General features: G+C 46.0%; 1 protein-coding gene across 3 annotated transcripts in view; it reads left to right on the top strand.

Annotated features, from left to right (window-relative positions):
• The first annotated feature begins 2,691 nt into the window (after nt 1-2,691).
• The window catches only part of ETV7 (ETS variant transcription factor 7), a 29,865-nt gene continuing 9,675 nt past the window's right edge, over nt 2,692-22,881 (top strand). The window contains exons 1-6 of one of the 3 annotated variants that reach the window (XM_033917475.1): nt 2,706-3,094; nt 7,958-8,057; nt 12,093-12,257; nt 16,756-16,878; nt 18,198-18,383; nt 20,746-20,976. In XM_033917475.1, the coding sequence (XP_033773366.1) occupies nt 3,044-3,094; nt 7,958-8,057; nt 12,093-12,257; nt 16,756-16,878; nt 18,198-18,383; nt 20,746-20,976 (856 nt within the window). In that variant the 5' untranslated portion in view covers nt 2,706-3,043. Of the gene's footprint in view, nt 3,095-7,957; nt 8,058-12,092; nt 12,258-16,755; nt 16,879-18,197; nt 18,384-20,745; nt 20,977-22,881 lie in introns of all 3 variants that reach the window. The other 2 variants (XM_033917474.1, XM_033917476.1) reach the window with 2 other exon arrangements.

Raw genomic sequence — 22,881 nt, 5'->3', positions numbered from 1 at the left:
GAACCTAATCCTTCCTTTTCCATACTGAAGAGCCCCTCCCCCCCCAATCTCTAGTCTTTCATCATACGAGAGGAGTTCCATCCCATCCCATCCCCTGGATCGGTAGCATTGAATGTTGCTACTCTTTGGGTTTTGGCCAGGTACTGGTGACCTGGATTGGCCATGGTGAGAACAGGCTACTGGGCTTGATGGACCATTGGTCTGACCCTCTAAAGCTATTCTTATGTTTCTGTGGAATGCAGCAGGCGAAAGCCTGACTGAAGCGGATTCAGAATAGTCTGGGAGGAGAGGAAATCTGGGCAATGGCAGTGAACTTGGATACGAAGGGGAGGAGGGAGATGGGGGGGGGATAGTTGGAGGGACAGGTGGGGTCCAGTGAGGGTTTCTTGAGGAGGGGTGTGACAACGGCATGTTTGAAGGCATCAGGGAGAATTGCAGTGGAGAGAGATAGGTTGAGGATGTGACAGATAGGAGGGATGACAGAAGGCGAGATAACACTGAGTAGGTACTATAAGTGGGAATTGGATCGAAGGAGCAGGTAGTGGGCTTGAAGGATGGAAGAAGATGTGTGGTTTCCTACTCAGAGAAAGAGGAGAGGGTGGCAGGTGTTGAGGGGAGGTTAGTAGAAGGGGCAGATGGAGAGAAGGGAGGGGGAAGCTCAAGGTGAATCTTCTGAATCTTATTGTAGAAGAACTCTGCCATTGTCTGGGGAGAAATTGAAGGGGGGGGATAGGCGGCAAGGGTGCTTTGATTAGGGAGTTTAATGTGGTAAAGAGATGGGGAGGATTGGAGCTAAGACAAGTGGTTAGGGGAATCCCTCGTAGCTCCAAGCTGAGGAAGAGCAAAGAATCCTGAAAGGAGAGTGACGTGTCAAGAGTCACTCCCAGATACTTGAAAAATGGGATGGTAATGACCAGGTGGTCCAAACGAATGAGTTTGAGAGATAGTGGAGACAGCGAGCCCCGAATCCAGCAGGCCCTGTTAAGTTTATGGCTTCTGTATCTTTGGTTAATTGGGAAGATGCAGGGTCGGTTATGGCCCCTCAACTGTGGAACTCATTATCACAGTATATTAGAGAAGAAAAAGACTTTTTATCTTTTAAAATTTTTTAAAAAACTTACCTTTTTAAAGACGCATTCAACCGCGTTATACTCCCTGGGAAGGGGTAAAACGCGGACCTCACGGACCTGACGGACCTCGCGGATCTAAACCCATACGGCCTTAAAAATCTGAGGTCCGTGTCGGTCCGGTGTCCGTGCCGCTTGTAGTTTCTGTCGCTAACAGACCTTGATGAGATTTTAGCGCTGACGGATCCGTCTCAGCCTAGGGAGGGAAAAGTGTTAGGATCCGTCAGCGCTAAAAATCTCTTCGAGGTCTGTCAGAGCCAGAGACTAGTGCTGGAGCGGCAGAGCAGAAGCCAAGAGAGCGGGGACATAGGTTTCGGACGTGCGTTATGGAAAAGAAGTCTCCAAAGTCCAGCACGAGTCTCTGGCTCTGACAGACCTCGAAGAGATTTTTAGCGCTGACGGATCCTAACACTTTTCCCTCCCTATGCTGAGACGGATCCGTCAGCGCTCAAATCTCAATCAAGGTCTGTCAGCGACAGAAACTACAAGCGGCACGGACACCGGACCGACGCGGAGCTCAGATTTTTAAGGCCGTACGGGTTTAGATCCGCGAGGTCCGCGTTTTACCCCTTCCCCTTTCATCTTCTGTCTAATGATCAGAAGTTTCAAGTCTTGAAACTATTTTACCCTTCCTTTCGTCCATTCCCTATTTGTTTTTTTCTCTCTAAGAAATCATTGTAACTTTCCCCTTTCCTCCACGACTCATGTAAGTTTTACCCAACAAGTCCGAAGTTATTTTGTTTGTTTTCACACCCTTTTTTAATAAGTTGTACATCCCTTAGTAAACTAAATAAGCGATCCGAGATTTTGCAGGGACTGCACATTGAATCGGATCTCAAGATGAGTTCTAAGTCAGGACCACTGGGCAGACTAGGCAGTTGCCTAGGACAGCATCTTCTGCGGGATGGCAAAGAGCTGTTGCAGAACATAAGAACATAAGCAGTGCCTCCGCCGGGTCAGACCATAGGTCCATCCCGCCCAGCAGTCCGCTCCCGCGGCGGCCCGAACAGGTCACGGCCTGTCTGAGACACCAGAAGGGGCCCCCTTGCCACCTTGGTTTCCCATTGAGTCCTATCTTCCCATCGAAGTCCTAACCCTTCGGTCTTGCACATGCACGACCTGGTTGGGTTTCTATACTTATTACCTGGTTAGCTTTCTATACTTGTGTTACATCCCAGCTCCTCCCTCAGTATCCCACGATCCCTTTATCCCTCAGGAATCCGTCCAATCCCTGTTTGAATCCCTGTACCGTACTCTGCCTGATCACTTCCTCCGGTAGCGCATTCCAAGTGTCCACGACCCTTTGTGTGAAAAAGAACTATGAGCCAGTACCGTGCATTTCCTTGGGGCTGGGGTGGAAAAGTGCCCTCCTGTCCAAAGTGGAATATGCATGCCATTCAATTTTGCATTTGCAAAGCAGGCTTTGGGGAGGGAGGTGATTCACTTTCTGGCTTGGAGGGGGCGCTCAAGGTGTCCCATTCCTTTAATTCAGGTCAGTATTTGCATTTGGCCCCTGTGCCAGCTTCCAATCTTAGGCCAAGTGAGTTGGGCATGAAGCAGGATCTGCAAAAGCAGCAAAAGCCAAGCCTTTAGCCAAGGTGCCCTCAAGACCGGGCCACGGGCACCAAACGCCGCTTTCCTCGCCCAGGTCTACCTGGCAGCTGACCATGCCGCCCTCGCCACCGGTGCCAAGTCCTTTCCCTGCCTCTCAAATCCGGTTTCTTTCATTTTCGCTTCCCGGAAGGACGTCGCGAGGCCACAGCTCCCCCGAGCGGATCCCTTTCGCCTTCTTGCTCCTGGGGGCAGAGTTGGAGGGGGGGGGGGGGGGGCAGGTGGGTTGCCACTGTCCCGAATGACCCTCTCTCGTCCGGAGCCTCTGGAGAGACCCGATCGGACCGGGTGGGCAGGGCCCGACCATGGCTCAGCCGGGCACGGCTGCTTCGCCCCCTGCCGCACCTGGCGGCCAGGTAAGTGCCAACTACTGCTGCTTCCCGACACGTTTGCCCCCCGGGGGGGGGGGGGATACGCGCATAACTAGATCAGAGGGCGACAAGGAAATTGTGGCCGGAAAGTCCCCGGGAGCCATTCATTTAGACGTCCAGTTTGCAGAGCCGACTTAGACGTCTCCAGGCAAATGATTTGTCCCCATTCCTTAACTGATCGGGTTCATGCCACATTTAGTCAGCTTTCAGCGCTGATCTATAGGGAATAACATTTTATTTCAAACCAGCTCGGGTGGTTGGTTTGTTTTTACCGTTTCGGGAAAGTGGAAACCACAAGTTTCGCTTTTACTTTTCTAGGACGGAATCTGTGAATCTTGCAAAACCTGATTTATTTTTCTGTCGGACTTTGATCACAGGATTTTGGTTTTCCCCTGCTTGAACTTTACCATGCCGTGCTGGAAAGACAGGCACTTTTTTTTATTTATTTATTTTTTTTTTTTTTGTGGGGGGGGGAGTGGACTCATTTAATTTGTAGCGGAAAGTGGAACCATTTCCAGATTTTCACTTTTCCTGCTTAATTTGGAGGGAAGGGCAAAGACTAAGGAGGTCTTAGCACCCTCAACATTTGCTCTGTGTGTTGGGGGGGGGGGGAGGGGGATTTTCTTTTTAGGCCGAGGGGGCACTGTTGAGTGGAGCAGGAACAGAACCAAGATGTATTAAAAAAATATATATACACTTCTCCCTCCGTATTCGCTGTGATAGGGGATTAACAGAACCGCAAAACCGTGAATAACTTTTTCATATGTTATGCGCTGTTTTCTATTAAAAACCCATCGTGAATATAGTGAAACCGCGAATAACATGGTGGGAGACCTGGCCTGTTCCTGAAGGAGAGGCAAAGCACGGTGAAGAAAGTGCCGGGAATCAGCGATTTTCTCTGTAAACGCTTGGAATCGGCGATTTCTCTATGCAAGCTGATGTAATTTGGGGGGGGGGAGGAGCCAGCAAGTTAGAAACCGCAATTGCTGAAACTGCGAATACGGAGGGAGAAGTGCAGTATGTGAGCATAATGTCCGACGCACACACATGCATTTACATGGACTTCAGAGCAGGGGCTGCAATCCGGGAGCCTCGTAAAAGTGCTAATTAAGGCATCTATTTTCAGCCTATTTTATAAAGAAAAGGAGGCACCTCCTTCTCTTAATAAATACTTGCACAACTGGCCAAAATTGTGCCTTGATTTCTCATGCAATTCCTTAACCCCAGATATGAGCAACAATAACATAGTAACATAGTAGATGACGGCAGATAAAGACCCGAATGGTCCATCCAGTCTGCCCAACCTGATTCAATTTAAATTTTTTAATTTTTTCTTCTTAGCTATTTCTGGGCAAGAATCCAAAGCTTTACCCGGTACTGTGCTTGGGTTCCAACTGCCGAAATCTCTGTTAAGACTTACTCCAGCCCATCCTCCACCAAACGGCCATGCACAGACACAGACCGTACAAGTCTGCCCAGTAACTGGCCTTAGTTCAATATTTAATATTATTTTCTGATTCTAAATCTTCTGTGTTCATCCCATGCTTCTTTAAACTCAGTCACAGTTTTACTCTCCACCACCTCTCTCGGGAGCACATTCCAGGCATCCACCACCCTCTCTGTAAAGTAGAATTTCCTAACATTGCCCCTGAATCTACCACCCCTCAACCTCAAATTATGTCCTCTGGTTTTACCATTTTCCTTTCTCTGGAAAAGATTTTGTTCTACGTTAATACCCTTCAAGTATTTGAACGTCTGAATCATATCTCCCCTGTCTCTCCTTTCCTCTAGGGTATACATATTCAGGGCTTCCAGTCTCTCCTCATATGTCTTCTGGCGCAAGCCTCTTATCATTTTTGTCGCCATCCTCTGAACCGCCTCAAGTCTTCTTATGTCCTTCGCCAGATACGGTCTCCAAAACTGAACACAATACTCCAAGTGGGGCCTCACCAATGACCTGTACAGGGGCAAGAAGGTGGGGAACGAGGACAGCAAGCCAGTCGGGCTTTCAGGACTTTCCCCGTGAACATGCATGAGATCTTTTTGCATCCAATAGTGGCAGTGCATGCAACTAGATTTCATGTCTATTCGTTGGGGGTGTCCTGAAAACCCAACTGGATTGCAGCCCTCGTTCCCCACTGTCATAGTATTTCATTAAGCATGTGCATACCTGTATGCTCCATCCATGTGCTCGCCTACCATCTACATATGCAGGGCAGGATTAACCAATAGGCCAATTAGGCACGTGCTTAGGGCCCAAAATGGTCAGGGGGGCCCGATGAAGGAGGGCATCAACATAGTTTTTTCCCAAATGGCGATGGGCCCCTCCAGCATCGATTGGCAACGCAGCCCCCCCCAATCAACGGAAAGTAAGACAAGCAAGCAAGGCGGGTAAGAAAGGCCACGGGAACTATAATTTTGCAAGCGGTGCTGCTTGCCCAAAGCTTCCCTCTGACGCAGCTTCCTGTTTCCGCCTGGACGCATGGTGGGGCGGGGCAGGGGGCCCAGTGGGCTTGTGTGCCTAGGGGCCCTCGACAAATTAATCCTGCCCTGTACATATATGCAGTATGAATAACTGGGGTAATTATGCATCTCCTAAAGCAGGGGTGTCAAAGTCTCTCCTCGAGGGCCGCAATCCAGTCGGGTTTTCATGATTTCCCCAATGAATGTGCATGAGATCTATTGGCATACAATGAAAGCAGTGCAGACAAATAGATCTCATGCATATTCATCGGGGAAATCTTGAAAACCCGACTGGATTGCGGCCCTCGAGGAAGGACTTTGACATCCCTGTCCTAAAGTTAGGTACTGGAATGATGCAGGCTATGGGGGCCCATAATCAAAAAACATAGATTGAATCAGGTTGGGCAGACTGGATGGACCGTTCGAGTCATTATCTGCCGTCATCTACTATGTATGTCCGAAGAGCATCCTAAATGGCACTTGGACATTCTAATTGCCAGGACTAAAGATTGGCATGCGCTAAACGAAAAATACTAACGCAAGCTCTACGGAGGCGTTAGCGTGTAGCGCGCGGGGCATTGTGGCGTGCGTTAAAACCGCTAGCGCGCCTTAGTAAAAGGAGCCCTATGTTTGCAAATTCATACACAGTTGCTGTTACAGAATACTAGCGCAAGCCCACAATTCTGCGCCTGACTTTTGGCATGATCACCTGCACCGGCTCAATGCTTGTGCCTAACTGTAGACAGTTAGGCGTGCAACTGTTAGTATTCTATAAATAAGTGCAAGTCACACCTCTGACCAGTGGTAATGAGAGGGGGCGGTCCACCCGGGTGCCCACTTGGTGGGGGCACCAGCTCCCATCCTCTACGCCCTCTCCTTCCCCGCTCCTCTACTGCGCATGTAGGGGCCATAAATTATCTAAACCTTTTTTTTAAACCCTGCGAAGCTAACTTCTTTCACAACATTCTCTGGCAACAAATTCAAGAATTTAATTACACACTGAGATTTACACCCCCAGGGGGGCATTTCTGTAAGTGGGAACCTCCATTTGGGCATCCTGATGTCATGCAGTGAGAGTGTATTCTACAGTGGCACCTGGGCATAGAATACGGGCATAACCCAATATCAGCACATTGACATGCAGGGGCCATGAATGGTGTAACTGTGAGCACATAAATGCAGCAGGGACCTGTAACTTACAGTATTTTGTAAGTTATGTGTGTAAGTGAGAGCCCCGCCTGTGTCCCATCCATGCTCCGCCCCTGTGTATGCCCCTTGCATTTATGTGGTATGCTAGGTTTTGAAAAGCCATCCATCCACCTGGACAATCCTCTAAAAAGAGGACATGTCTGGCTAAATCTGGACACTTGGTAACCCTAATCTATTGGAGGTGCCTGGACAACTCTTGGCTTCACTCAGACTCCATCCTGGGCCGCCCTAGCACTAACCAGATAGTGCTACAGTAGTGTGCCTGGATTTTCAGCAGCCCTATCCAGATATATGTCACAGAAAATCAGCTTCTGATTCAGTAGAATAAGCAATAGTGACTGGCGAATGCTCCAGTTTATATTGGTCCCAATCCCAAAATGGCCACCTGGACCTCCTGTGGCAATCTCGCGAGGCTGTCACACTACCACAGGAAGTGCTGGTAGCCATTTTGGCTGAGGAACTGATGGGCAAGAATGACTGGGGATTGCTCTTGCCTGGAAAAGGCCACTAGACCACCAGCAAAAAGGTAGGCCCAGTTGGCTGTTGGGGGGGGGTTGCCACTAGACCACCAGCAAAAAGGTAGGCCCAGTTGGCTGTTGGGGGGGGGTTTGCCACTAGACCACCAGCAAAAAGGTAGGCCCAGTTGGCTGTTGGGGGGGGGGGGTTTGCCACTAGACCACCAGCAAAAAGGTAGGCCCAGTTGGCTGTTGGGGGGGGGGGGGGTTGCCACTAGAGCACCAAGTCATTTAAAAGCAGGAGCAGGGAGGGCCTTAAGGTGGTGGGAGGGTGGAGGGGTTTTGGGGAGGTGGTGGTGGCTGGCCTGGGAAGTGGTCAGGTGGCCTGCGAATGATCGTAGTGGGAGGAGAAGTTTCAGTTGAAAATGCACTGGAGTTTTCGACCGAAGCCTGGACCCAGATTTTGGGTTCGTTTTGTTGCCAAAACCAAAACTGAAATTCGGCCAGCCTCCACATGAGATTGTAATATGCTTCGTGGATGACTGGTGCATTCAGTCATTACCTCTGATCCTTCTTTTACAGTGCATTGAAATTATTAATTGCAAACTCCCTAACGGAAAGAGTGAAACTGGCTGGTTTCACTTTTTCGTAATTATGTTGAACAGCAGAAGTCGATCAGACCGTTCAGCCTTCTTCTAACTACCTTTTCTGCTACCTGCAGGACGGACTGGCTCTTGGTCGCTCTTCCTTGTGGCTGGGTTGTGTGGATCCTCAACTTCTGGCGGAGGATATGGAGATCTGTTGTGTGCCGGGGAGACTCAGTGAGTAGACATCCCTTCACCTATTGCATGTTAAAATCAGGCACACAGGTAGTTTTCTTAGACTGAAAGCCATGTACAGCTTGGATTTGCAGAAGGAGAGAATTGACTCCGAAATCCAAATCCATGTATGCAATTAAGTAATCCCGAGCACCATACAATGTACTGGTATTCCATAAAATACAATGACGTCCTGCCTCAGAAAGCTTACAGTCATGTTGGAAAAAGATGGCACTCTCATCCACACTGATGTAAACTGGATAGAGACTTGAACAGTGAGGGTAGGAGGCCCCCAGGCTCTGCCCCCTGCTTCTTCCCTGCTCCCTCCTCCCCGCTGTGTGTGCACGCCTTCCCTTCCCTTCCTTTAACTACCCCGGTGCAAGCAGCATCTGCAACTTACTATCTAAGCCGGCCTGGCTCTCCCTCTGATGTCACTTCCTGGTTCCGTCACCAGGAAGTGATGTCAGAGGGAGAGCCGAGGCCAGCACAAACAGCAGGTTGCAAAACTTATGCACGGATCCTGTGCCTACATTTAAACACATACGTTTTGATTATAACCAGTTAGCAGCTCATTAAGATCCCAATTGTCGGTGCTAATTGGCTTGTTATTTCACATCCAAATTGGGAGCAGCGCGGCTCACGGCACTAAGACCACTAGTGCGGTTTAGTAAAAGGTAGCCAAAAGGAGGAACGCCAAAGAGAACACTTTATAAAAACGAGAGAGAGCAATGTCAAGTGATATTTTTTCTTTGGGTTGAGTGGAAAGCAACCAGGGGTAGTGGTAAATGGAATTCACTCTAAGGAAAAAGAGGTTAAGGGTGGCTTGTCGCAACAATCGGTTCTTGGTCCAGTTCTTTTTAACATTTTTGTGAGCGACATTGTGGAAGGATTGTCTCATTGTGGATACCAAAGTCTGAGATATTGTAGATACCCTTGATGGTGTGGGTAGCATGAGGAGAGACTAAGATTCATCACTAAAGAATGCAAGCAGCGGCTTAGTGGGGGAAGGAGGCGTCCGGGACAAAGTAACCAAGTTAAAATTCAATTTATTTGATATACCGTCAATATAAAACCAAAGTTAAAATCTAAGCGGTTTACAATAAAAACTGGGTAAAGGGACTGAAGACACAAACTAAAAACAAAACCAAAAACCAGGATAAAAACTAACAAGACTGGAAACATAAGGGACAAGGCGAAGGGTAAAATTGCAACTTTTTTTTTTTTTTTTAATCTTTATTCGTTTTCATATCTTACAACAAGTGTGTAATATTCAATCAAAAATAAATTTTACAAATCACTTGACATTCTGTTTTAAATTTTTTATTCATTTTCATACATCCACAAGTGTAACATAGAAATTTAAAACGATCTCATAAAACATACACTTGAATTCCTTTCATGTTACCACTGTAAATACAATATATTATTCTGTATTTATGAACAAAAATAACTGAAATATATGTATTACCTAATATGTATAATAATTGTTATTAAAATTTAAACCCCTCCTTTCCCTCCCTTCCCAATACACATAACAATTATAATAAAAATAATGTCAAATATTTTATGAGATAAATTAAATAAAATGAAACCCACCCCCCTCCCTTCTTAATAAGATTTTTATTATGGGAAAATGATTTCATTCATTACAGAAATCTGCTACAAATTGCAACATTTTTTTAACGGAAAAAGGGGATGGCAAAAAAATAAAGGTTGCGGGATAATAAATGATCTCAATCAAAACAAAAAATAAGCGATGTCTGTGAGAAAGAGTAGGCTTTTAGTTGAGCTTTAAAAGTTGAAAAAGACCTTTCCGTACGAAGGTATAAGGGAAGGGATTTCCAAAGAGTGTGAGCCATTACGGACAAGGCAGAGTTTCTATGAACATCCAAGAATAACTGCCTATCAGGGGTCTCAAAGTCCCTCCTTGAGGGCCGCAATCCAGTCGGGTTTTCAGGATTTCCCCAATGAATATGCATGAGATCTATGTGCATGCACCGCTTTCATTGCATATTCATTGGGGAAATCCTGAAAACCCGACTGGATTCCGGCCCTCAAGGAGGGACTTTGAGATCCCTGGCCTAGATGAAGGAACAGTCAGTAGTGATTGAGATGAAGAGCGAAGGGTTCTCCGGGGAGAATATTGAACTCAGTAACCGAATTTAAAAAAAAAAAAAAGAGGGAAGACCGTTGAAAAGAATTTGAAAAGTAAGAATATTGTATTTAAATGGAATCCGATAAGAAACAAGAAGAATGGGTTCAACTTTTAAGAGAGGAGGAACACGATCAAATTTTGATCAGTGATAGAGTAACCGAACTGTACTATTTTGAACTAACTGTAACCAATGAAGTTGATAGTAGCAAACCTGAGGGGGAATGGATTATGGGATGGAGGGGAGGATCGGGGGGGAAAGAAAAGATTTGGAAGAAGGGGTGGAGAGGAAAGGGGAGGGAGGGGGTAGGGAAGGGGAGAGAGGGGGGTGATAGGGGGGATTATGGTTTATTATATAAAATGTTTGGAGGAATGATAGAATTTTATAGAATATATGGATTAGAATTTTAACATTTGTGAAATCAATTGTAAAGAATATCTTTCTGTATAATATAAATGTATTTTTACTTTATTCTTTCAATAAGAATGTTTGAACATGAAAACAGAATTACAATAATCGAGCTTTGAAAGAACTAAGGAATGAAAAAGTGTATACCTCCCCTGCACTCTTCCCCGTCACGGCTGCCCCTCCGTAGTTCTTCCATGCTTTGCAGCCCCCCTTCAGTGTACCTCTTCAGATGATCGCCAGCAGCGAGAAGCAGCTCTTACCTGCTGCTCGTGCCAGCCTCAGCACTTCCTCTGACATCACTTCCTGGTCCTGCAATAACTGGTTGAATGCAATATCCAGCACTTAACCAGATAAAGATGGGAGTGTTCTTTGTCCTATTTATCCAGTTCATTTATCTGGTTAAGTGCTGAATATCGGGCAGCCCTGGACAAGAAACTTAAAGAATTAGAAGCCTCTCCTGGCTATTTAAATTGCTTTGAATATCGACCCCACTATCTTTATCTGCTGAGAAGGAAGTTTAGGTGTCAACAGTTACTCAGCTTGCAGAGAAGTCTGCTTGGAAATCCCCGTAGTTCCTTGTGTGTGTTCAGTCTGATTTCGTGTTTTATATTAGCGAGAGATCTAAGGCTAGAGGCCAAAGGTTTTGGAAGTTGGTGAGTAGGAAGCCAGCTCAGCGGAGAGAGGAGGAGGAGACAAACCATTTCCACAGGATGCTCTGCTTCGGCTGCATGCAAGTTACACCAGTGCCAATGCCAATACTGCATGCAAATTACACCAATGCCAAAAGTGTGTTAACTGCGTGCATGATGTACTAGTGCCCATGCATCAAATCATGCCATAATCCAGTTCTACAGTGGCACAGTAAGGGAGGTGTGTATGTGTGTGTGTGTGTGTGGGGGGGGGGGCAGTCCGTCCCAGGCACGGTCTTCCTAAGGGCGCAGCACCCCGCCTCCTCTCCGCCCTTTCCCCCGCTCCTCTCCCTGCCCCCCGCACGTCCCCTTGCCTTCCCCTGTACCTTTTTTTTTTTACTTCCCCAGTGCGAGGTTATTGCCCGCATTGGCATCGGCGCTCTCTCTGACGTCACTTCCGGGACCCACCGCCTAAGAAGTGACGTCAGAGGGCGAGCCGACGCCGACGGCACGCTGCTCATGCCGGAGAAGTTTAAAAGGTACCGGGGAAGGAGAAGGGGGGGGCGTGCGCATGGCGGGGGAGGGGCGCCGCTCACCCTTACTCCGCCACTGCACATGCATTCAAGCTGCACTAATACCGCATGTTGCAAAACATACGGGCACGGGAGGCGCATGGCCAGGGAAAACCGAGAGCTTGTCCATAGGTCAGTCATTTTCTGACTGGAAAATACCGCGAATGACTGAGTCCGCGAATCGCCGACCGCGAATTCGCGGGGGATCTGTCCTGTAATATGTAAACCACTTTTCCTTCTCTTTTGAAAATTACATGGGTTGCTGTTGGACTTTAGGACTCCAGCCTTCTTTATGGACTAAGGACGATGTGATCGACTGGCTAAGGTGGGCCGAGAAGGAATATTCGCTCCGGAGGACAGACGAAAGCAAGTTTGAAATGAACGGAAAGGGGCTATGCATTCTGACAAAAGAGGACTTCCGACACCGGTCTCCTAGTTCAGGTCAGGGAAAGCAGCTTGGTGGGAACACAGGCAACTGTTTAAAGATGCATCTGAGTGGTAAATGATCTCTAGGTCCACCCTTGGCGATTTCTCTATTAATCACATTCAATATTGATATGATTTCTCCTATTGCCCTCTTGTTTTCAACCTTAATTGTACTCTTTTCTTTTTAAATTGTATTTCCGCCTACTATCTTTTTGTTTTCATGTAAGTTACGTCTTGTCTTTAACAAGTATGTTAATTGTTCCCCATTTTAATTTTTTAATTGTTAAACGCTTAGAATTTATAATTAGCGTTTCATCAAATTTTAATAAACTTGAAACTTAATGTTTATTATATATTAACTCTAACTTTTGGTTTTCTTCTTGTATTTGAAATGATTTTTTTACTATTTTGTTTGTATTTAAAATTTAATAAATATGATTTACATTAAAAAAAAAAAACCAACAAAACACCTTGAAACTTAACATTGAAACTTGCAACTGCCTAGGGGGCCAGATTTTGAAGCTATCGTATACCTGGACTACAGCAGAGCTGATTCCATTTGCTCTGTGATTTTGGGGGGAGATTCTTTCTCACCCCACCTATGGTACTAACATTATTGAATTTGGCCCTGTTGCGTGTAGGTTTCTGTCTTATCAGTCTACACTACAGCCAGTTCTCTGATGCAGGCTCCATCCAGGCTTCTGGACTGAAGGTACTCTCTGACTCAGAGCAGCCTTGAAGCAGGCTCAAAAGAACTGCAGAAAACAGAAGCTTGAAAGGAAGAATCCAATGTTCTAACACACTCTGTCCTGCTATTCGCCATTCTTGTCATACTGTACACCAGGGGTGCCCACACTTTTTTGACTCGCGAGCTACTTTTAAAATGACCAAGTCAAAATGATCTACCAACAATAAAAATAATAAAAAAAAACACAACGCACACTGTACGCATAGAATTGTTAATTATCATTCCAATTCCGGGGTTTTTTCAAAGAGGTCAAAGCAGATGACTCTATGCACTGTCACCTCAGTAACAACCATACAAAAATAGACAAATACCCACCCCCCTCCCTTTTTACTAAACCACAATAGCAGTTTTTAGCGCAGGGAGCTGCACTGAATGCCCAGCGCTGCTCTCGATGCTCATATTACTGACTTGTGTATTCATTGCCATTGTTGTATTTGTTGTTTGCTGTTTCCTATTTCTTTGAATAAAACAGATTTGAACGTAAAAACCACTATTGCGGTTTAGTAAAAGGGGACCATATTGTAAAATATAGACAGCAGATATAAATTCAGACACATTTTGATCACTAAATTTAAAATAAAATCATTTTTCCTACCTTGTCTGGTGATTTCATGAGTCTCTGGTTGCACTTTCTTCTTCTGACTGTGCATCCAATCTTTCTTTCAGCCTGTATGCTTCCTCTCCTCCACACCTCATTCCCTCCCCCAACTTTTTCTTCCTCTCTCCCTGACCTTTCTTTCTTTCTCTCTTCATGCCCCCTTTCTTTTTTTTCTGTTTCTCTTCTTTCCTTCTGTCTCCCTGCCTGCCCCCTTTCTTTTTTTCTGTTTCTCTTCTTTCCTTCTGTCTCCCTGCCTGCCCCCTTTCTTTCTTTCTTCCTGCCCTTCCCCAAGCCACTGCCACTGCCTCTGCCATTGGGGAACAGAAGCCAAAACACCACCAATGGATAACAGGCCCCAACGCCGACACCACTGCCGCCCCATGCTCTCTCTGCTTCGGGCCGATCAGCATTCCTCTCCCCGATGTCAATTCTGCTGTCGGAGAGGAAGTTCCGCCCATCCAGGCAGCGATTGGCTGGCCCGAACTTCCTCTCCGACGGCAGAATTGATGTTGGGGAGAGGAAGACTGATCGGCCCGATAGATTGCCAAGGCAAAGTGAGTGCTGGGTGATCGACTCACTTTGCCTTGGCGAGCTACTGGTTGATCGCGATCGACCTATTGGGCACCCCTGCTGTACACCATCCCCCTGTTCCACGAAACCGCTCTAGCGGTTTTTGGCGCAGAGAGCCACGCTGAATGGCCCGCGCTGCTCCCGACGCTCATGGGAAGTCAGTGAGCGTCGGAAGCAGTGAGGGCGATTTAGCGTGGCTTTCTGCGCTAAAAAACGCTAGCGCGGTTTCGTAGAAGGGGGGGGGGGCGTATTTACCATGCTATGTTTGCAGTACTAAGTTGGCCCTGACACAGTCTCTCATGCTATGTTTGCCGCATAATGTTTGCCGTTCCGTGTCTTCCATGCTATGTTTCGTCATTCATGCTTGCCTAACCGTTTTTGCTAGTCATGTCATACTATGAGGGTCATTTCATAAATAATGCACACTATTTTTTTTAATTTACATGTTTTGTTTTGTTTTTTTTTTCTCCAAGTATTTCTTTACAATCTTTCAATATAGTCTCCCTGCTTTGCAATGACCAAGTCCCAACGTCTGGAAAGCTTCATTATTCCATCCAAGACACCGTTTTTGTTCAGTTGCCGAATGGCTCGGGTACCGGCGGAAAAAAGCTCTTCCAGAAATGCAAAACGATGTCCACGCATAGGTTGTTTCAACTTTGGAAAAAGGTTGAAGTCTGGTGGACTCATGTCTGGACTATAGGGAGCATGAGGTGACTCCCAACCTTATTCGCACAGTTTTTCAATGACGAGTGGAGAGCTCCATCTTCCCCATGACCAAAAAAATTTTGACGAGCTCAATCAAAAGTCAAACAAATGGTGATTTTTGCTAATGATCATGAAGCCATCATCATCACAGACAAAGTTCCATGTGGAAGAAGTGTCACAGCAGTGTATTATCGTGATTTTTTTTGCAAAAAATGCACAAAACCCGACCTCAGTTGCTCTTGGTTGGGCCACTCATTCTTCATGACAACACTCGCCCGCACATAGGGAATGTCGTCATTGAAAAACTACGCAAATATGGCTGAGAGGTGTTACCTCATGCTCCCTACAGTCCAGACATGAGACCACCAGACTTTCACCTTTTTCAAAGTTGAAACAACTTATGCGTGGACATCATTTTGCGTCTCTGGAAGAGCTTTCTTCTGCCGTTATCCAAGCCATTGGGCAACTGAACAAAAATGATGTCATGGAAAGAATAATGAAGCTTCCCGGATGTTGGGACTTGGTCATTGCAAAGCAGGGAGGCTATATTGAAGGATTGCAAAGAAATACTTGAAAAAAAACCCCAAATATGTAAAAAAAAAAAAAAAAAAAAAATAGTGTGCATTATTTATGAAATGACCCTTGTATGTTAGCCATGCTTTATGTTTAAATGATTTTTATTATTCCAGCAGTAAGAAGCAAATACAAACAGTAGTACCATTCAGGAAATAACATTTTCAACAATATAATCAGTTCCCCTCCCATCCCCCCTCCCCTCCCCTCCCCAAGAATCCATGGCCAGCCCAACAGCTGAGAGTGGGAATAAAATCTTAAAGATTCAAAAGTCTATTGCGAGCACGCGGTGTTAGCCATGCTTTATAATACTATGTATACCGTGCCATGCTTTGCTGAACTATGCTTGCCACTGTACCAAGTTTTGTCATATTATATTTTTGTGCCCAACAAATATTCTGTTACCACTTGTGCATCTCTATAACCATTGCGTTCCCTATAAGGTACAAGTGGTAACAGAATATTTGTTGGAACTGGTGAAGCAGAGAGTTGCATATGAAGGAACACTCGCTCCAGTGTACAGCTAAGTGAAATTGTTTTCAACTCCCTGGCGAACAGTAGGAGTGGTCAGGGATTGATAAGAAGCTATGATGGCCCCTTGTACAACTTCTGCTTAATATCACTATTAGAGCACTTAGGTTGTGGGTCTGAGCACTTATCACTATAATTTATGTATTTTTAATTGTTTATGTGAGGAAGGAGGCCATGAGATCAAGTACTGAATGAGTGTATCCTGTGTTGGATGAGCACTTAAGCATTATCACAGGAAAGTTTATCAGTTGTGCTTCAAGGTTTATTAAGAAGTTCATATTATATTTTTACCATGTTTTGTAAACTTTGATTTGCCATCTATGTCAGACTTGCCCCAGGTACATTAGATAGACTGTGAGCCTGCCAGGACAGAAAGGGAAAACGCTCGAGTACCTGAATAAATTCACGTAAACCGTTCTGAGCTCCCCTGGGAGAATGGTATAGAAAAGTGAATGAATGAAGGAGAATATAACACAGCCTAGAGAGGACCCAGAGTAGCAGCTGCCTTCATCTCCGAGCCTTCTCCGGTGCAGTTCTTCCTTTGGCCTCTAGATGTCACCTGCGTCCTCTTCCTGCAACCCTGGGGGGGGGAGGGGGGGGCGGTGTTTCTTCTGCAACGCTCACCCAGCACAGAAACCTGCAGCAGAGCACTCGCTCTGAGATGTCGGGGCCTTTTCATCTGAGATCCCTTTCTATAGCTCTGTGTGTGGGAGTGGGCAGTTTGATATAACTCCCCTTCTGTTGTCTTTCAAGATTTATCTTACCGATATTTCTTTTTTAAACCACAGGTGATGTTTTGTATGAGTTACTACAGTGCATTAAGATGCAGAGAAGAGAACGAAGCCACACGCCTTTGCTTAGCTTACCTGTCATACAGGTAAAGCACATGCAGAAGATCAGCAGCCCAACAGGTAAAAGGCATTATTTGGAACAACTTTTTTTTTTTCTGATTAAAGTCGTGTGCTAGCTCTGTTAGTCCACCTTAAAAGGTTAATAAGTGAAAACAAAACACGGAAAATAAAGATAATACCTTTTTATTGGACTAACTTACCTCCTCTTTTATTAAGGTGCGCTAACCAATTAGCACACGCTAACGCATCCAGAGACTAACATGCACGCGTTAAGTGGGTGTCACGAAGTCTCCTGCCCCAAAAGGCTTAGGACTTCAAACAATGTATTCCCACTTTCCTAATGTACTTTCAGCTCGATGGATCTTCTAATGAATTCATCCCAATGGAGGTCAGTTTCCACGAGTAAGACGGTGGTTATAGCAGCGTCTCTAGTAGAGGTCTGCACGGGAACGGGGATTGTGAGAATCCCGTGGGTCCCGCAGGGGTCCCAAAGGAATCCCCCCTAATCTACGGGACTCCCATGGGTACCCCCTCTGGCCCATGGGACTCCCACGGGGACCCCGTTCTTGCCAATGGGACTCCCAAGGGGATGGAAGGCTTTGGAAGCAGGGTTCGTCCATATAATATAATGGACACGTCAGCCTTAGTAAAAGAGGGGGTTAAGTTAATTACCTGAACAGAAAACAAAAAAAGGGTTCCACCAAAGAGATTCCACAAGGAAAACAGCAGCGCAAACACAAAAGAAACTGTGGAATTGATGATCCACATGGATTCCACATGGGATCCCGCCGGGGTCCCATGGGAATCCCCCCTAACCCACGGGACTCCCACGGGGACCCCCCTCTGGCCCATGGGACTCCACATGGGATCCCGCGGGGGTCCCATGGGAATCCCCCCTAACCCCTAACCCATGGATTCCACATGGGATCCTGCGGGGGTCCCATGGGAATCCCCCCTAACCCACGGGACTCCCACGGGGACCCCCCTCTGGCCCACGGGACTCCCACAGGGACCCCCCTCTAGCCAACGGGGATGGAAGGCTTTGGAAGCAGGGTTCGTCCATATAATATAATGGACACGTCAGCCTTAGTGAAAGAGGGGGTTTATAAGTTAATTACCTGAACAGAAAACAAAAAAAGGGTTCCACCAAAGAGATTCCACAAGGAAAACAGCAGCGCAAACACAAAAGAAACTATGGAATGATGATCCTGTCAGAAGTAATTGCTGCTTTTTATGGGGACGGGCAGGGATGGAAGTAATTCCTTGCGGGGATGGGTGGGGACGGAGAGGATCCTGATGGGAACGGGTGGGATTTTTGTCCCCCCACAACTCTCTAGTCTCTAGCCTGCTTCTCTGCCATGTTTATTTCTCTGCTCTAGGAAATGGGAAGGAGGTACCACTGAATCCATTGTACAGAAGAAGCCACTTCAGTTGTTCAGCTAAAGTCTGCACCAGTAGCTCGACAAGGGATTCAGTAAGCAGGCTTTCTGAAGAGCCATCAAAAAAGGACAAAATCAGAGATGACCCCAGTCCTGTGCAATCCAAAGCTGGTCACAGCAACACAGGTACAACCTTTTTCTAGTCCTCTTTTTTTTTTTTCTTACAGATTTAATTCGTTTTTCAAAGATTCGTTTTGGAAATAAAAAGTTGGGGAAAGAGAGAAAAGAGAGTGAGATCGTGATTTGTTTTCACCATTCGTGCTGTGGTAGAATGCAGGCAGGCATGGCTAGGTAGTATTTTTGAATTTCAGGGAGGAAGGGAGAGGGAGGGAGAAGTGGAGGATGTGAGGGAGAAAGAAAGGGGGAAGTGGAAAAGAAGAGAGGAAGGGAGCTAGAGAAGGCAAGTTAGAAGTATGGTATCTTTAATTTTGCTCTAATTTGTTATGATTGATTTATATAGAAACATGATGGCAGATAAAGGCCAAATGGTCCATCCAGAGCATCCACTATCTTCTCCTCTCCCTATTGGCTAAGGCTCTTAACATTTGCATCTCCTCTTCCTATAGGCTAAGGCTCTTCACACCTGCATTGTGAGGTCATAGAGCTTTATGATTATAAAAACATGACAGACAAAGGACAAATAGCCCATCCAGTCTGCCCATCTGCAGCATCCACTATATCCTCCTCTCCCTATTGGCTAAGGCTCTTAACATTTGCATCTCCTCTTCCTATAGGCTAAGGCTCTTTACACTTGCATTGTGAGGTCATAGAGCTTTATGGTTAAAGAAACATAGAAACACGATGGCAGATAAAGGCCAAATGGCCCATCTAGTTGGCCCATCCGCAGTAGTCATTACCTCTTTCTCTCTCCGAGAGATCCCATGTGCCTATCCCTGGCCCTCTTGAATTCAGACACAGTCTCTGTCTCCACCATCTCTTCCGGGAGACTGTTCCACACATCTACCATCCTTTTTGTAAAAAAAAAAAAAAAAGTATTTCCTTAGATTACTCCGGAGCCTATCACCTCTTAATTTCATCCTATGCCCTCTCATTGCAGACTTTCCTTTCAAATGAGACTCGACTCATGTAACATCACGTAGGTATTTAAATGTCTCTATCCTATCTCCCTTCTCCTGCCTTTCCTCCAGATTGGGATCTTTAAGTCTGGCCCCATACACCTTATCACAAAGACCACGCACCATTTTAGGAGGCTTTATCTATGTTATTTTATTTGGGGATTTTAGCTGAGTTTTTGAATTAAATTTTTAAATTGCAGTTTATTCTTCCTGCTTTTGAATGTCTTTATGAGAGCATGTTATTGGTGATGTACCGCGGTTGGTTGTTGTTATAGATGGGATTTTGGAAAATTTGTACACGTTGAGCCTGGGAGTTACTATTTTACTTTCTGAATATCATCTTTTTGGCAGGTTATTAGATTTGTGGTGCAAATCCTGAAGTATGTATGCAATACTGTGAGCCGTCTTGGAAAAAGGCGGATTAAAAATAAATAAATAAGGTACGCAGAGTCAAATTAACACTATCTCCCTCTTTCACTAAGGTGTGCTATGCTTTTTAGCGTGCGCTAAACGATAACGCGTGCATGTTATCCTATGGACGCGTTAGCGTTTAGGGTGCACTAAAATGCTTAGCGCACCTTTTCCAGAGAAAGGAAAATGGTAAAACCAGAGGACATAATTTGAGGTTGAGGGGTGGTAGATTCAAAGGCAATGTTAGGAAATTCTACTTTACGGAGAGGGTGGTGGATGCCTGGAATGCGCTCCCGAGAGAGGTGGTGGAGAGTAAAACTGTGACTGAGTTCAAAGAAGCGTGGGATGAACACAGAAGATTTAGAATCGGAAAATAATATTAAATATTGAACTAGGCCAGTTACTGGGCAGACTTGCACGGTCTGTGTCTGTGTATGGCCGTTTGGTGGAGGATGGGCAGGGGAGGGCTTCAATGGCTGGGAGGGTGTAGATGGGCTGGAGTAAGTCTTAACAGAGATTTCGGCAGGTGGAACCCAAGCACAGTACCGGGTAAAGCTTTGGATTCTTGCCCAGAAATAGCTAAGAAGAAAAAATAAAAAAATTTAAATTGAATCAGGTTGGGCAGACTGGATGGACCATTCGGGTCTTTATCTGCCGTCATCTACTATGTTACCTTAATAAAAGAGGGCCTATATTGGAACCTGCTTCAGTTTAGGTGGGCCATTAGCCTTTTAAATAAATAAATATTGGACCCTAGGCAAACATACACTTGTGGGGCCCCCATTTACTTCTTTTCTCATTTCCCCCCCCCCCCCAATATTTCACTTATCTAGAAGTAGGTGGGAAAAGTGCAGAAAGATGAACATTTTGGGATTTAGCTTACACTTTTTTCGGATGTAGCTTACCCCCCCTCTTTCACCAAGATCCGCTAACTGATTAGCGCACGCTAAACGCCACCGCGCCCGTAGACTAGCCCTTAGATTTTGGCTGTCCTCTTGCAGATGTGAGCACTGGATTAGCCAGAGCGGTGGACAGCGCCCCCTCCTCACACCCAGTGGCTGTGCAGTCAGCCCACAATCCGGATCCAGTGGAAACGTCCAGATCTCCGCAAGAGACCTGCCACAGAGTGGAACCGCTTAACCTGTCACACCAGTCGGAGGTCACCGGCCACAGAGAGGTCGCGCGCTCCCTGTCCATCTCGCCACAAGCCCAAGTTGATGGCAAAATAGCAGGTGAGTGTGAAGCCTTTATGGCTGGGGATAGACTTTGGAATCTGCGTAAAATGTTAGTAATGTTCGGGGGAGGGGGACCAGTTCGACTGCAGTGGATCCTGCCAGAATCAAGGCCATATCCTGTATGTGACAACTCAGCCAATGAAAGTGCACACAGCTCCTGAGAGCCGTGCAAAATCAAATTGACTGAGTTGCTCTTCGGAGGACCTTACATGGGTTATGGACCCCCCCCCCCCCCCTTATATCCTGCTTAATACAATTATTGCCATCAGACTTAGGGAATGTGGTACATACAAGACTCAGTTTCATGAAACTAGCCCTGGAAGTAAAGGTTAATGACAGCAAAATATAAGGCGATACCTGGTTCAAATGAAACTAAACACGATAAAAACAAGATGACTTTGGCTTGGTCCTGAAATTGCAAACCTTCCCAGTTCAACCATCCTCAATTGAGTTTTCCTCTACAGCAGGGGTGTCCAACACCAGGAAGTTCTTTTTCACACAGAGGGTGGTGGATACATGGAACGCGCTACCGGAGGATGTGATCAACAGGAGCACGCTACAGGGGTTCAAAGAAGCTTTGGATAGGTTCTTGGAAGACAAAGGGATTGAGGGGTACAGATAAGAGTAAAGGTAGATTATAGGGATGGGATTAGAGGTAAGTTACAAAATTAATCAGGGACCACTGTTCAGGCACTAGGCCTGATGGGCCGCCGCGGGAGCGGACCGCTGAGCAAGATGGACCTCTGGTCTGACTCAGCGGGGGCAACTTCTTATGTTCTTATGTGGTCCCATGAAGTATTTTGTGCGGCCCCGGTCGAGGGCGATTCAGTGTTTTCCTCTGCTGCCCCTGGGTGTTTGCCGTCTTGCTGCCTCCCTCCTCTGTCTTGCTGCAGCATTTGCGTGGCCCCAGAAACATGTTTTTCAACCAATGCGGCCCAGGGAAGCCAAAAGGTTGGACACCCCTGCTCTAGAGTGTTGGGAATCTTTTTCGATTCTTCTCTTTCTTTCCATTGTCAGGTAAACCATCTAATCAACACATGTTGATTTTTTTTTTCAGTTTGCGTAACCGAAAAGTGTCTGTCATTTATTTTATCAACATCATTTTGCAATATTGGCCCAATATAAACATGCAAAATGTTGTGTGATCATGGCACGAAGAGACTCCCCTCTTCAAACCCAGCATGCATCCAAAAAGAGGGAGAAAAAAGCCTCAGACTAATGGAGCAGTATATAACCCGAAGGTACACAGCAAACTGCTTTAAATACTTTCACTGGCAAAAAAAAAACAACAAAACAAAAACTACCTCACAAAACAGCACAAGTTTAGCAAAGGACAAAGTCACCCAGAGGCTTTGCTAAGATGTTGATACTTATTTTTTTTTAAGTCAAAAACATCAAAACTAAAGACCTAGAAGAGGCAGAAAAGTGGCCTGGAGGGCTGGGAGCTGCCACCACTACTAATATTTCTCTAGCACTACCAGACGTAAGCAACGCTGTACAGAGTCACGAAGGAGACAGTCCCTGCTCAAAGGAGCTTACAAGCTAAACAGAAAAGACAGACAAACTGGATGCCAGGGATACAGTTAGGGAGAATGGTTAATCTGCTGGCTGGGTTGGAGGGCAAAGGTGAGAACAGGACAATCAAGCCATCGTGAGGTTGGCTCTTATTGGTGGAATGAAGCATTATGACATCACAATCTCAGCTCTGCTTCCCAAAGAGGATGTCATGGATACAGTTAAAGGGAACGGTTAATCTGCCGGCTGGGTTGGAGGGCAGAGGGGAGTACAGGACAATCAAGCCATTGTGACATCACTGATGAGGTTGGCTCTTATTGGTGGAATGAGGCATTATGACATCACAATCTCGGCTCTGCTTCCCAAAGACAAACAGGATGTCAAAGA

Source organism: Geotrypetes seraphini, chromosome 13 (genome assembly GCF_902459505.1).
Source record: "Geotrypetes seraphini chromosome 13, aGeoSer1.1, whole genome shotgun sequence".
Classification (NCBI taxonomy): Eukaryota; Metazoa; Chordata; class Amphibia; order Gymnophiona; family Dermophiidae; genus Geotrypetes; species Geotrypetes seraphini.
Note: the sequence above shows the minus strand (reverse complement) of the source record. Positions and strands in the feature narration are given on the sequence as shown.